Source organism: Antechinus flavipes, chromosome 2 (genome assembly GCF_016432865.1).
Source record: "Antechinus flavipes isolate AdamAnt ecotype Samford, QLD, Australia chromosome 2, AdamAnt_v2, whole genome shotgun sequence".
NCBI lineage: Eukaryota > Metazoa > Chordata > Mammalia > Dasyuromorphia > Dasyuridae > Antechinus > Antechinus flavipes.
In genome coordinates, this window is record NC_067399.1 from 629,313,668 (window position 1) to 629,330,056 (window position 16,389).

At 35.3% G+C, this 16,389-nt stretch overlaps 1 protein-coding gene across 1 annotated transcript in view; it reads right to left on the bottom strand.

Annotated features, from left to right (window-relative positions):
- Window positions 1-8,364: 8,364 nt before the first annotated feature.
- LOC127546963 (L-threonine dehydratase catabolic TdcB-like) overlaps window positions 8,365-16,389 on the bottom strand; it is a 35,034-nt gene continuing 27,009 nt past the window's right edge. Inside the window, exons 10-12 of the mRNA XM_051973835.1 lie at window positions 13,623-13,790; window positions 11,761-11,818; window positions 8,365-8,857 (exon numbers count right to left, since the gene is read on the bottom strand). Of these exons, the coding sequence (XP_051829795.1) occupies window positions 8,765-8,857; window positions 11,761-11,818; window positions 13,623-13,790 (319 nt within the window). The 3' untranslated portion in view covers window positions 8,365-8,764. The remainder of the gene's footprint in view (window positions 8,858-11,760; window positions 11,819-13,622; window positions 13,791-16,389) is intronic.

The following is a 16,389-nucleotide window of genomic DNA, read 5'->3' on the forward strand; positions in this document are numbered from 1 at the left end:
AAAGAAAGAAAAAGTGAAAGAAAAAAAGGAAATAAAAAATCTGTTCTTAGCCTTTTGCTGTTATTTTTTTTCCTCAATAGTATTTTGTTTTTTTTTTCTAAACACATAGTGTCCAATATTCATTTTTATGAGATTTATATTCCAAATTTTTCTCCCTCCCTCATGCATTTCCTCCCCAAGACAGCGAGCAATCAGACATAGATTAAACATGTGAAATAAAGGATTCGTTTCTAAAATATAGAGAGAACTGACTCAAATTTATAAGAATACAGGTTATTCTCCAATTGATTAATGGTCAAAAGATATGAACAAACAATTTTCAGAGGAAGAAATTAAAGCCATTTAAAGTCACATGGAAAAAAAAATGGTCTACATCATTATTGGCTGGAGAAATGTAAATTAAAACAACTCTGAGGTACCACTTCACACCTCTCAGATTGACTAAAATGCCATCATTGGTAGATTTATGAACCGATCCAGCCATTCTGGAAAGCAATTTGGAACTATAACACAAAGAGCTATAAGACTGTGCATGATTTTTTAATTCAGCAGTGCTGCTGCTGGGTCTATATCCCAAATAAATCATAAGAGTGGGAAATGGACCCATATGTGCAAAAATGTTTGCAGCAGCTCTTTTTCTGGTGGCAAAGAATTGAAAAAAGAGTAGATGCCTACCAATTGGAGAATGACTGAGTAAGTTATGGCATATGAATGTAATGGAATATCAGTTTTATAAAAAAATGATGAATAAATTGATTTTAGAAAGGCCTGGAAAGCTTTACATAAACAAATGCTGAGTGAAACAAACAGAACCAGAAAAACACTGTATACAGCAACAGCAAGATTATGGAACTATGACAAACTTGATTCTTTTCAGCAGTTCAGTGATTCAAGACAATTCCAATAAACTTTTGGATTTTAAAAATGTCATCTGCATCCAGAAAGAAAACTATAGAGACTGAATGTAAATCAACATATGCTATGTTCATTTTTTTTCTTTTTCTTCTATTTTTATTTTTCCCTTTTGTTCTGATTTTTCTCTTCCAGAATGATTCATAAGGAAATGTTTTTTAAAAATGAGTGTACATGTACTAAAAATGATATTTTTACATATGATTAAGGACAATAAAAGAAAAAAAAGATAAAAAAAAAAAAAGAAATGATAAGCAGGCTGAATTCAGAAAAGAAAGAAATATGTGTGCCAAAAACAAGGGTATTTGAGGGGAAAGGGCAAATGGGACACATGGCACTTAGACTAAACTTCCAAGTTATTAAGGTATATATTAAAGAGGAAAAATCAAACTTTATAAGTTCTTAATCATTCTCCATTTTGCTTATATAGTCATTGCACTCACACAAAGTTGGATCTTCAGAGCAATTAATGAATACTACCTTTAGTAGTGTAGGTTCCAGGCTCCTACATCTATATCAAGCAAGCCTCCATCAGTGTGCTGTCCTTTAATAGTAGACACAATTAACTCAAAACAAAAACATTAAAATGACATAGTGAAAACACCCCAAACAAGTCCCTCCTTTAAAAAAATCTGCGTTGTACTCTCCCACAAAAACATCTATAAGAAAAGTGAGAACAAATAATATATTTATAGCAAGGAACACATAGATTATATGGCAGCAAGGAACACATAGATTATATGGCCAAGACAACTCAAGATACTAGTGTGCTCATTCCTCATAGAGTTCTCACACAGCCTCTTGTCTTCACAGCTTCTGTTAAATCACTTGCTTAGCTAGTCCTAAAACCTGCTTCTTTCTGCAACTTGAATCTCTATTTTGGGAGCTAGATCTCTCTTGATTACAAAGCTGGTATACTTCTGCTACCAAAAATTCTCTTCTTAAAGCTGTTTGGAGGGTATGGATTTCTACTCCCTAATGCATTTAACCTATCCTATGGGACAAATAGCTCTGATGAGCAATGGGGGTGGGGAATGAGGAAAAAATAAAATCTCTTTCTCCCAACCCCACTTCTACCCTCCAATATAAACAATGTTCTTTCCCCACAAAATCTTTCCCATCCTAAACTGCCTTGAACTCTCAGAATTGCATTTTCAACTTAACTATATAAGGATTCCTTAGTTTTCTAACAACCAGTTTTCAGCCAAAACACACAAACATCTCCTTGTGATTACATGGAGAGAGGATGGTAGGGTGGTGGGCTGGGGAAGCAACTCTCTCACATTGAAGTACCGTTATCTTAAGGCTCTTTTTTGAAATGAATAAAAATGATTCTAAGTATTCATATCTGATATTGCTGACTGTATTACTTCTATGATCAAGATCAGGAAATATGATTTGTTTCTATTTAACTCCCTTATACTATCTTCCTTCTTGATTTCCCTGTTAAGTCTGATGTACCTTTGCATCAAACCATGCATGGGTGCATGTGTTCAATCCTTTGTCCTTTTCAGATAAGTGAAGTTCATCTGAAGCCTATCTGCTTTTCTTCCTCCAAGTTTCTGTACTCTTCTTCTCAAGCCCACTCCCTCCTCCTTTTTACACTAGTGTGTTCTTTTTTACTTACCTTCTCTTCTCCTTTTCAAACCCACAGAAAAGATGCAATGCTCTCCCAGGACCTTCCTTTTTTCTTAACTCTATAACTTTTGAATACACAGAAGGTCTGAAGGGATACTTCCTGGTATCCTGAGTACAAAACAATCAAGAGGAGTAAAGCTCCTTTAAAGCTTGGCTATTGGATCATAATAGGCAACTCAGAGGCATGGAAATGTCAATCAATTAAGTCAATTCTTCAAGTACTCAATGTATATCATTGTCAAATAGCATTCCCCAACTATAGCTAAAATAATGTCCTTTTTGTTAACTGTTGAATGACTTGCAAATATTTCATTTCATCTTATTACTTAATCTAAACTACTAGGAGAGTGAATTAAGTCAGATGTAGCCCAGAACACAATTGATAAATTATAAGTAATTACTATTTTTGTTTTATCATTTGTTAACTTATTAAATAAATTATAGCACCAATACACTTGTTGTTTAGTCAAGTCAGATTAGAGAGTTTTTAGAGATAGAGAAATGAGTAAAAACTTATGGAAAAAGAAGTTTCTCTATTTAATAAATGACTTTAATTAACCGAGGTTAAATTATCAGAGCTAATTGATTAATAAAAGAGAGGTGATTTTGCTATTTTGTTCTGATAATTCCTTTTAAATTTATTATTTAATTATCAGAACAAGATCATGGAACTTGTGATTTTTAGACTGGAATTGTGAGTTGCATTGAGCATGTGAATTTTCCTTATTCATATGCTAAGTCTCTAAGCATAGTGCCTGTTTTCCACCACAGATGCTAAATATATTGTTGATTTATATATGAACTGTAATGTACTTATTGTTACTATATTTGTTTTATATTGAGTAACTGTAATGCCTCAATTATTCTTGCTTTCCCCTATTATTAAATAAGAGTTAATGTAATTGTAATTGTATAAATGAAAAGCATATTGATGAGAACTCATGAAGAACTATAATAAGTAGTTAAGAATGTGTAGAATGCTTAGAGAATTTCAAGAATGATCTAGTAGTTTAGTGTTCTATTCCTGAGAATCCCAAACTGCCAGTGTGAACCAGACCAGAGAAAAAAACCATGGAATCACATGCCTATTCCTGAGTTACACTGCAGTGTCTAGTTGATTGATCAAGAGACTAACAAAATTCTAATATCTTAGAAGGGAAAGGGGATTGAGAGGGAAAGCATGATAAAAAGGAGGGCAGAGTGAGGGAGGTGGTTATTAGAAGCAAAACATTTTTGAGGATGGACAGGATGAAAGGACAGAGAGAAGGACAAATGTTGGGGGGAATGGCATGGAGGAAAATACACAGTAATCATAACTATGGGGAGGAGGGAAGTTTCCAGTAAATTTCTCTGATAAAGACCCATTTCTCAAATATATGGAAAATTGGGGAAAATAAAAAGTATTCTCCAATTGATAGATGATCAAAGGATATAAATAGTTTTCAGATGAAATAATCAAATCTATCTATAATCCATGGAAAAAATGTTCAAAATCACTATTGATTAGAGAAATGGAAATTGAAACAATTCTGAGGTACTACCTTATACCTGTCAGATTGTCTTATATGACAGAAAAAGAAAATGACAAATATTGAAGAGGATGATAATGAACTATTGGTGGAGTTATTAACTGATTCAACCATATTGGAGAACAGTTGAGAACTATGCCCAAAAAGGGCATACACTTTGAACCAGCAATACCATTACTAGGTATGTATTCCAAAAATATGTTTTATAAAGTAAAAAGACATGTGTGTACATAAAAATTTATAGTGGTTCTTTTAGTGGTGACAAAGTATTAGAGATTGGGGGGAGTGGTTCTTTTAGTGGTGACAAAGTATTAGAGATTGGGGGGAGATGCCTATCAAGAAGGAATGACTGAACAAGTTGTGGTCTATGATTGATACAATATTATATATGTGTGTGTGCATGTATATACTTGTATGTGAATATTTGTGTGTGTGGGTGATGAGCAGGATGCTCTCACAAAACCTGGAAAGACTTATATGAACTAATGCAAAGTGAGATATGTAAAACCAGGAGAACATTGTACACAATTAACAGCAACATTGTACAATAGTCAATTGTGAATCACTTAGCTATTTTAACCAATACAACAATATAAGACAATTCCAAAGAACTCATGGTGAAAAATGCTATACATGTCCAAAAAGAGAATTGATGGAATCTGAATGCAGATTGAAACAAACTTTTTTTTTTTTTGCTTTGTTTTTCTTGGAGGGTTTTGGTCTGTGTTTATTTTATATTACTAATGTAATGTAGAAATATGTTTAGCATATCTGCACATGTATAATATGTATGTATATCAAATTGTTTGCTTTTTCAATGAGGGAGGGAGGAAAGGAATTAGAAAATTTGGAATTCAAAATTTAGCAATTTAGAAAATTTAAAGGCATTGATTTGGATCTTTGGGTAATTTAAAGAAATTAAAAAGCAATAAAGGGGAATTGGGAGTGTTACCACAAATTTTTGAGATGAACTAACTAAAAATAATTATTGTTTTTAAGAAATTGAAATTTAAGTACTGCCAATAACAATTATGTCAATTTATTGGGCTAAAAATTTTATTGTAGTAAATTAGAAGAATTTATTGTCTTTGTATGCAATCTCCCAGAATTGTTGAGAGAAGCATAATGCCCGAATTGTGTAGGATTTCAATTAGATATAGATACTTTTCCTAATTAGCATGAAAAATTAACAAATTTGCTGCTTTGTTTCAGGAATGCAAATTCTAACTGAAAAGTCATAGATTAAACATTTTAAAGTGTTTCTGAAAATAGACCTTTGAAATTCCTTAAAACAATTTTTAAAGTGGCCTAGAAAGAGCTATTACGTGAAAAAAAAAATTTAGGCCTTATAACATAAATGGCTTTCTATGATTTGGTGAACCTGAAATAACTTGCAATTGGGAGAAATAAGTGACAAAATCCTGTTCCAACGTTTTTGTGAGTTGTAAAATTTTAACAACCCTGCTGACAGGATATGGTGAAACTTTGTAGCACTGGCGTTTGAGAAACTGTCTTCTGGCCAAAGTGGATAAATATGCCAACAGATTATCTGGAGAATCATGAGCTTAAACCCTGAATCCAAAAATTTACTGTGTGTATGTGTGAACTTGTATTACTAAATATGGGTATAATTCCTAACTCTCGTTAAAACAATAGCATCCTGTCCCTACACAATGATGTTGAGTGAAGTGGGAATAGAAGGGTAATAATGATAAACAGGTCTCTTAGGTCTAGTTGATTGAGGAAGGTAAGCTACTCCTTCCCAGAGTTTCTATTACCAGGTATTCTTTTTTAGTTTATTAATGGAGGGTCGGGGGGAAAGCGATAATAGATAATAGAAAAAAGTGGCAACTTGCATAACAGACTCTTGTCCAACTTGTGTAAGTTTTAACCAGCTTGTGTATTATCACATTAGCTATTACCTCTTCTTGAACACTTCAGGAAAAAACTATGATGACCAAGGCAAACAGTGAGCAAGACTGAATTATTTAGTTCTAAAGCCACACTCTGGTACCAGAGTTTTCACCAACTATATGATTATCAAGAAATCCTATTGAGCCAATGATCTATGAAACCAGAAAGCAACAAGAATATCTGCAAACTACTTCAAGTGGAGTTTGGTCTCAAGAAAAGGTGGAGAAAGTTAATTTTTAGCATTAGCATAGGTAGAACTCTCCTGACTTGATTTTCTCTTGAATGATTTTCCCACCTGGTTAAAAGTCTGAGCTTACTTGTACCATTTTGTCAGCACAATTGGCTATCTTTTCTGGAAGTGACATTAATTTAGCTCAGTATTTTTCCCCCTCACTGTAACTATACCCTCTTTATCATTCTATGGCAAGTTTCTATATTCATGAAAGGTCATCAGTGTGAACACAAGATAGAATCTTTTATCTATAGGCTAATACTGAAGCACTTCTGAGCTACTATAATAAGATAGAGGTATACATTTTCAATGATTTAGCCTAGAATTTTAGTCCTTTCTAAAATTAATATGAGAATAATTGGGTATTAGTGGGAAAGTTTATGGAATTAAGTTATTGTTCTAATTAAATCTAAAATGAAAACATCTTCCATTTTGGTTTGAAGAAAAGAATTTTAGTGCAGTTTCCTTGGAGAAGAGTTATTTATGGAATTTCTTGTGTTATCTAAATGGAAAAAGCCAATTTAATTGGATTTATTATTACCATCTGGACATTGAACATTTCTTGAAAAGTGAATGTGTTTTATTATAAACAACTTATATAATATGCACTGTCATGAAACTGATTACTCAATCTTATGTATCCCACACCAGAGCTTTTTCTGACAATTGCAGCTGCTTTGTAACTTTTAAATGAATTCATTTCCTTATAAAAAGTGTTATTAGTTCTTTAGCAGACTCCCATCCTACTTTGAGGGGAATATTTTGAAAATTAATTTTGTTTATAAAAGATAATAACAAAAATTAGATAATTATATATGCCAAAAATTGTAGATTCTCTGGCGTTTTCATTTGTTATTCATATTAATGCTATTATGTTTGAGCTAGCTTTCACTACCTCACTTTATTGTCATGGCAAAGTTGTCTTGAATTAAGATTTATTAACAGAAAGGGGGATCTCTACAAGTGACAGAATTGAAGAAGTAATTACACTAGAAGCTACTCTAAGACCCCACCCATTCACATGTGCCTAAGAGGATAAGTCCCCAGAGCCCCAGAACATTACATCAGTATCAGAAACCAGGTAACTGTATATGATGAGATGTCTGAACCTTAGGTATAATGAACTCAAAAAAACACACAAAAGGAAATGGGTTACTAAGAAAGGGATTATGCCATTGTAAGATTTATTTACCAAAGGGGACTACCTCTAATGCCTCTTTTCAATGCTTCAATCAATCTCTTTTTTTCCCCCCTTACACTGCTAATTGCCCCCTTTGGTTCTCATAAAGAAGTGCCTTCTATACACCTAAATTGCGATAATCCATAGAACATCTACCCTTTTTTTGGATCAAAGGTGGGAATGTGATAGATGGCTTATTGGATCTCTGTTTATTTCCAATCAGTATTAATCGGTTTGATAGGAGTTCTGATAGTGGACGACAGAGCTGTGAACTGCAGGTTCTAAATTCACTTTCTTAATCATAGGAAGCCGACTAGAGGATCTCCACCCTTGTTTTTCCTTTTTATGGTAATTTAAGGTCAGCTAGGTAGAGGGAACTCAATTTACACAGAAAGCCCCCCAGCTATTTTTGTTTTCACTTTGTCTTCTTACATCTCTTTCTCAACTTAGGGAGAGGACTATGAACATCTGGTCAATGAGTGACTCTGGTTGCTGGCTTGCAGCCTGCCTTTCTATGGATCTATTGGCCCATATAGCTGTTTTGACATATTTATCAGCTTAGCCTATGGGTGCGCTCATTGACTTGGTAGGACCTTCAGAAAGGTCTAGATATGCCTGATAAGATCTGCTCACTAGCTATTTGTCAATCAAGGGAATTTGTATTTTGGGTAGACCCTCCTAGAGGGTCAAGGGCAATCTCAATCCCCCAATAAACTCTATTCTTGGTCTGCTTCACCTGTATTGCCTGGATATCAAGCACTATAAAAACTAAGGCTCTAGAGCAAGTGTCTCGGATCATGAGGAAGATCTGAGATCGACATCATTACTGGAGGTCATGGACTCTTCAATAAAGTACCTTTGGTTCAGAGCTCTGACTAGTGGTTTTTATTGCAAATAGGACAATTTTAGAATTGCTACGCAACTTAAGTTTTCCAATGACCTTACAGAAACTTCATTCATTGATTCAACCAACATTTATTAAGCTTCTGTTGTGGGCAGAGCACTACACTAGGTGCTGCAGGAAATGTTTATATGCACACAGTCCAATCTGAATTGAGGTCTTAAATATTATTTTTGCAGATAAGGAACTTTCAACCCACAGAGGTTATGACTCTCTTAGAATGGTCACAAGTGGTAAGTAACCGAGCCAGGTTTCGAACTTCTGACTCCAAACTGAATGCTTTCCCATTCTACAACATTGTGATCTCTGCCTTCTTTTCATTTACACTCTATGGATATTCCCTCAGCATTTTTTTTTGCCACTGCTTTTCACAAGCCCACCTCCTGCTCTGGCCACGAGGGGTCTACAACCATAAGGGCTTCTGTAACTAGTGTTAGTGATGTAATTTTCCCTCACTGCTACATCCACTCCAGGGATGGGTAGCGTTCTAAGAGGGCATTCCGGAGCTGAGTTGCTTGTTGCTTGTCTCTAGTCTCAGTAACACAGGTGACCTAGGGTAAAAGAGAGAGGACAGGTTTTTCATCAAAATTCACAGACCTAGCTATGAAGTTTTTAAATAGACACTTTGCATGGTCTTAGTGTATTTGAATATGCTGGTCAAGTTTCTTAATACTAGTCAGTTCCATTATCCTTTTGCTCCTAAGGCATTAAACACTTGAGTCTTGTACATGTGATAGACCATTAGCCATTCTTCTTCCCATTTTTATAGAGAAGCAAACAGACCCGATGGTGATGTAATTTGCTTGGTTTTTCAGGAAGTGAGAGGTGAGATTTAACATTTCTGCCTCATAATTCTCAAGCACCATTATTATCCCATATCCCCTCCTTACATTTCCTTTCCTCTTCTTTTATCTCTCCAAGATGTGCTTATTTCTTTTGTCTCTGTGGTGTTCCACACAACACAATGTGTATCTGAACATTTATTCTTATTTGATCATGATGCTGGTGACTGCTGAAAAAGAGAGTAGAGGCATGGGAACCATATTTTGCCTAGGACTATCACAGCTTGGAAAACCATTGCCACTCTTTCCAGCTTTCCTTGTTTTCCTGATTGGAAACATTACATTCTCATGATTTGTCCCAAGAGTCATAAGACCTGGATGCAAATCCAGTTGTAAGCTGTAAAATGGGAGTAGAGTTTGCTCTATTTCCTGATGTATTTATGAGGAAAGGGTAGCATTCTTAAAAAGCTATGAACTATAGAATTTCATATCTGGAACTGGAAAAGATTTCAAAGGCCAGTAAATTCAATCTCATTTTATGTAAGAGGAAACTCAGAAAGAGGGGGAGGGGGCAAGCAACTCTTCAAAGAAATAAAATTAGCTTGCAAAGTGGAATAAAGAGGATGTTGATATGTAGGGAAAGAGGAAGAAGGAAAGCAAGCCCATGGGAATCCTACATCTTACAGACAGGGAATCTTACATACTATCATTTTACAAATGAGAAAGTGGAGACCCATAGAGATACAAATAATTTGTCTGAAGGCGCAATGAATTAGAAGAACAATGATGCACACCGAGATGTACTGACTCAGCTTTTCCCATTGTACCAAGCATAATTTTCAATTGCCTTTCTTAATTAAAAAGAAATCTCTGAGATTAATGACAACAATCTTCTATAGCTCAGTAGTGCCTTCATTTTCTGTTCCACTTGTTTTTGGTATCAATTTTATAAATTCTCTCATTAATTTTCCTCTGGAGTACTGCTTGATGCATCACTTTTTTGGACAGTGTAAACAAGGTAAATGATGTTTATTCTTTGTTGTTGTTTTATTTAATCATTTATTTAATTGTTTTTAGTCATGTCCTACTCTCTATGACTCCATTTGGGAGAGATACTAGAGTATGGTTTGCCATGGCAAACAAGATTAAGTAATTTGCCCAGGGCCACACAGACAGTAAATATTTGAGGTCAGATTTGAACTCGGGAAGATAAGTCTTTCTGATTCCAAACTCAGCACTCTATCCATAAAGTTGTTGAGGATACCAAGGAGACATTGTCTACTTTGTGAGCATGAGAAAGAATAATATATTGTCCCTATGTGATACATTCTATTATGTATCTTGTACAAGAAAAAAAAAAGTCAACCAGATTTGAATGTTTTCCTCTTTCTTTCTCTTTTTCTTTTTTCTCTTTTTCTTCTTTCCTTCTTTTCTTCTTTTCTTTTTCCTTCCTTTCTTTCTTCCTTCTTTCCTTCTTTCCTTCCTTTCTTCTTTCCTTCCTTCCTTCCTTCCTTCCTTCCTTCCTTCCTTCCTTCCTTCCTTCCTTCCTTCCTTTCTTCCTTTCTTTCTTTCTTTCTTTCTTTCTTTCTTTCTTTCTTTCTTTCTTTCTTTCTTTCTTTCTTTCTTTCTTTCTTTCTTTCTTCTTTTAAAAGCTATATTTAACCAAACAAGTCAACAAGAATACTCCTAGCAGGCAACTTTAACTTTTTTCTGCGTATCTATTTCCTATCTCTTGTAGGGGGAAAAAAAAAACCCGGCTTTCTTGGACCAATGGTGTCAATGTGGTATGGAAGAAAGAGTTTACCCAAGGTCACCCATACTTAGCTAATAGCAAAGCTGAGATCAGAACTCAGGATTTCTACAGAGTAGATGGCCATGGAATACAGAATGACGAAGCAGATTGTGTTACATAAAATAGAATGGAATATTGCTATGTCACTTCTATAAAAGAATTCAGAGAAGCATGGGAAGACTTATGTAAACTGATCTAGAGTAGATTAGTTCTATCAAAAACAACATACTCACTGAATACAATGTCAATGGAAACAACAACATGAAAATTAACATTGTATAATTATAATGACTGATTTATGTTTATAACAAAAGAGAAAATATACCTCTCCCTTTCCTTTGCAAAAGATGGGTAAAGAACTCAGACTCAGTTGATATGTTTGCTAACATTAATGATTTCCCTTCTATTTTTCTCTTTCTTATTTTTTGTTTCAAGGGATTATTCTCTGAATAGAGAAGGAGAGAACATATATGGACACACACACACACAGACACACACACATTTATACAGATACATATAAATAGGGAAGGGGAGAATATATATGGATAAACACATATAAATACACATATAAAGACATATATCTGCACACACACATATTTATACAGATACATGTAAATACACATATTTTTCAAGCTACACTTGGAGATGAAAGTTATGTTAAAAACAAAAGATATGAAAAGTGTTTAAAATTAAAAATAAAAAACTCCAAGTCATTTAATCCAGATCAAGAACCTTTTCTCTTAGGAATAATAGAATAGAATTTAGGACACAATGGAACTGGTGGTATATTTCTATCCCTTGATTGAATTAGCAAGCTATTGGCAAGTACTGCTCAGAAATCATCCATCTTTAGGATGCCTACCAATCCTATCTTTCTTACCTTTGTCATGAAGAGCTTAGAGGTCATAAATCCATGTTCCTTCTGAATGTCCAGCACCCTAAAAGATACAGAGAGTCATACAGAAAAATGCACTGAGGTGCTCCATGACTGTCCTTAAATGAATAGTCACAACTACACCATGACTAAGTCAACAGCCAGATGACAATACTGTCTCTCTCTTCTGCTTTCCAACTGGGCCTTGCCACTGACATTGCAAGCAGAGCTCTTATTTCACTGTTGGTAATACTTTTGACAAAAGACTAACCTCCTGTCTTTCTTTGAGCCTTATCTGCAAGGTAGTGAGCCACTGTTGAAAAGTTGACCAAACCCAAAGTTGCATGACTTGCCAGTCAAACAGCTGGTAGGAAGTAGGGGCATTAGAAACATCTCTTTTTAGAATGTCTTAAAACTCCCAAACAGTGTTCTATTACAATATATTATCTCTCTGACCCGCTTAATCTATATTTCTACTTAGAGGCTTGTGACAGTGGTTCTCATAGTCCATTAGTCTCCTTTTTATTTTATTTTTACATTTGAGTAAACATTGAAAATATTTACTTTTTAACTAAAGCTTTTTATTTTCAAAATATATACATGGATAATTTTCGACATTCACCACTACAAAGCTCTGTGTTTTAATTTTTTTCTCTCCCTTCCTTCCAGCACCTCAGCTGACTTGCCAGTCAGCAAGTGATCCAATATATGTTAAACATGTGCAGTTCTTCTATACATAGTTCCACAAATATCATGATTAGCTTCCTTTTTTTTAAGCTTGAAAGATACTTGCATATTATGCATTGAGCAATGCAAAGAACATTGACTTTCAAATCAGTGAACCATGGCTTAAATCCCGCTTCTGCTACCTGTATGACATCAGACAATGCAGTTCCTTTCTCTGGGCTTTAGGTCCCTCATCTTTAAAATGAGAAATATGGAATTATGGGACTCCTAAAGTCTCTTCCAGCTGCAAATCTATAATTCTACAGTTTCTCTTGTTCCTTCTTATGTACCCTCCTCCTCCCTTTAAATTCCATCCCTATAATTCCCAAAGACCACTTTCTGAGTAGATTATATTTCTTGGAAGGGTGACCTAAAACTTTAAGATATGCTCCTAATAGTTCAATTTCTCCTACTTGGCCTAGGACAAAGCTTCTTAAACTGAGTTGTGATATACAGGGTTGCATAACTAAATGTGAGGGTCACAAAATTATGATTATCATCAATAAATATTTGATTTATTTATCTATTTTATATATCTATATATCCAGGATTGCCTAAAATTTCTCAGGGAGAAAGGGAACCATGAGTAGAAAAAGTTTAAGAACCCCTGATTAGGGAATAATAAAAGTGACCATTTCTTCTAAGGAAAACCGGCTTCTTCCAATTCAATCCTTCTCTACTGAGCATTATCTTATTAAATTTCCAATTGTTCTGAAGGCCTAGTAGAAAATGAATTCTTTGCGGGCAAGAAAAAGTTTCAGCTGGTCTGTGCAACCTTTAGCACAAAGCATGGCAAAGAGAAAGTACTTTTCTACTTTAAGAGATGCAAAGACCCTTCATTTAACTTAAAACTCTTGGGAAGGAAAGCCCTTTTAGATTCTAACTGCCTCAGGATAAAAACTGATTTTAAAATCAAGATTTCCCCTGAAATCTGCATAATTCTTTAGCCTGAGGAAGTGAAGCTATTTGGCTAATCCAAGCTTTTTAGGATTCTAATCTCTACCCTGGGTCCTAAATCTCCTTTTCCCTTTCCATTTGTTTATTAAGTCCCCTTGATTTCTCTCTTTCCTAAGAGAGCAACTCTATCACCCAGCACAGACTCTGACAAAGACTTAGTCATCTAGAGCAAACTCTGAAATTACCTTACTACCTCTCGGTCAAGAACCTCCAGCAGCTTGGCCATGTCCCTTGCATTGTCAGGTATCCAGAGAGAGAACTTGCAGGTCTGGCTATCCAGGGTCAGGGCCCTCTGGATGCATTGCTGTAAGAGGGGCAGGCTAAGGTTTCCACTGCACAGGACCACGCTCACTCTATAAAGGAAAACAGCAAGTGAGGAAGCCCTTGAGACCAGTTTAGGGCTCCTCTTTCTAAAAATGATGAGTATCTTAATCAGTGGTTCTCAAACTCTTTTCCTCAGTAGCTTTACGGTATTAACAACTATTGAGAATATGTCCAAAGAGTTTTTGTTTATGTGGGTTACGTAATAGATATTTATCATAAATAGAAAAAAAAAACTAATTTTGAATTTGTGGACTCTCTGAAAGGATTTCAGAGACCCTCCAGGATTCACTGCACCACACTTTGAGAACCATTGATTTTAATGATCTTTATGATTTGCTTCAGGCACTGCTCAGTTGCCTGTAAGTTAAATGACTGTAGTCCATGGTCATATAGCTAAATTCCAGAGGTTCTGGTCTTCCAGGGGTTCTGGTCTTCCTAACTCCAAACCCAGCTCACTGCCCACTGCCCCACACTGTCTTTCATGATTGACATTGGTTAGTTGTAATTAGAATATGAGTCCAAACTCAAGATTTTCTGACGTGGTTCCGTACCTCTCAAAACTCCCCTTCGTGTATCAGCCAAACTACACTACTCAAGATTTCTTATACATAGGCCACAATTTCTGATCCCCATGGTTCGTCTCTTTACTCAGAATAGTTTCTCCATTTCCAACTATATGGTACTGTGAGGGATGTAGAAGACCCTTACCCAAAATGACTACGCAGAGATCACTCAGTAGAAAGCAGAAAGGTTGTTTATTAATAAATAACCTAAATTCTAAAGAATTAGTAAAGATATATAGCTTTTATAGGTTCTGTTATAAAGGATTACATCATAAGTTGGGGAGCATTGAGAAATAGGTGCCCTCTTCCCCTAATTGAATGTTAAACATTGGTGCCAAAGGCAGATTAGAATGGAATGTTTTGTTTCCCTAGTTCCGAGAAGAATCATCAATCAGACCTTCAAACTTCAGATTACCGAGCTGACTGCGTTTAAACTAATAGTCTAAATATTGATAACATTGAACAAGAATAAATGTCATCATCTCTGGTTAGGTAAATTATACAGGTCATAGGGGAAACACAGAAATAATGAAAATAAAATACAGAAAAAGAATTCACACATTCCTGTAAATTCTTCACCTTATCTCTCTATTCCACACAGTTCCAAGCCAACCTTAGAAGCCCAACTCAAAAGTCACCTCATCCATTAAGCCTTCCCTGATTTCTTCCAGTCAAAAGTATCCCTTTTTTCTTCTGAATTTCTGAAGCACTTAGTTTATACCTCTCTGATGATCATTATCACATTCTTCTATATATTCCAGGGTTGTATATGTGTGTCTACATATTATTTCCCTTATCAGATTATAACTTCTCAGATTTATGCCTCCAAGAGCTTGGGTCCTGGAGAGGGGCAGCTCAATGGCAGAGTGAATAAAACACAAGGCCTGGAACTAGAAGTGTTGTCTCCTGGCTAGATGCAGAAAGGGATGTCTCTATGCTAGAGTGTCCCGTTTTGGCTGGGTTTACTTCAGATAAGAGGAATTTCTTAGCATGAATCACCACTGTCTCCTGAACTGGGAAATGAATAGATTTCCCAGGACATCTCTTGAAACAGGCCCTATTCTCAGCAAGCAGAGGAGAGATTCTTTTTTTTTCTTCATTATGTTATAGATATAGCCTCTATTTTTCATAGTACAGACATTCCTTTTCTTGGTTCCAATATTTATTTCCTTAAGAAGCTTAATGCATTTTAAATGGAAGGTATTTTAAAAACGACATTGTGGAAGGGGTTTCACAGTTCAAAGATTTTCTTTGAGTGGCTGAGCTGTTAGTAAAACAAAGAACTCTGTTTATAAAGAGAAAGGCACCTCATTATTACATTTATAAGCTCAGACAACATGTTAACATAGATTAGGTATTTTAGCAGTTTAGTTTTAGTCTTCTTTATTTTATAACTAATATCATTTTCCCTCAGATTATTTTTGTCAAAACTATTTCTCAAACATCCCAATAATTACCAAGATCATTTGTGTGACATAGATTTGTGTATTAAACACACACAACACACACACACACACACACACACATATACACATACCACACACACACAGGAATTTGTCAGAACTATTACAAGGGGAAAACAATCAGAACTTTTTTCAAGAGTACCAAAATCTGTAGGACACTGGGGAATACTTTCAAGTATCATTTTAGAAAAATTAATCTTAGTAATCAAGATTGATTAAAAAGGAAGATGATTATGATTATTTCTCCAGCAGTCATTCCCCAGCGAAGCTTTTCCCCAGCTTGGCTCTCTTCTAGCCACACGACAGTTTTTCAATATTATGGGTTCTTTTTTCCTCAAACCCCATGGGATATGTCTCAGGGTTTCTTAACCCTGCTCACTTTAATTTTCCTTGCCTCTCCCACTGTATTGTAAGTTACTGGAGGCAGGGACTTGGTGAGAGGAGAGATTCTTTTTTTTTGCTGAGGTAATTGGCTTGCCCAGGGTCACACAGCTAAGAAGTGTTAAGTGTCTGAGACCACATTTGGACTGGACTGATGCTCTATCCGCTGCGCCACCTAGCTGCCCCGAGAGCAGAGATTCTTAATGTCAGCAATGGCTTAA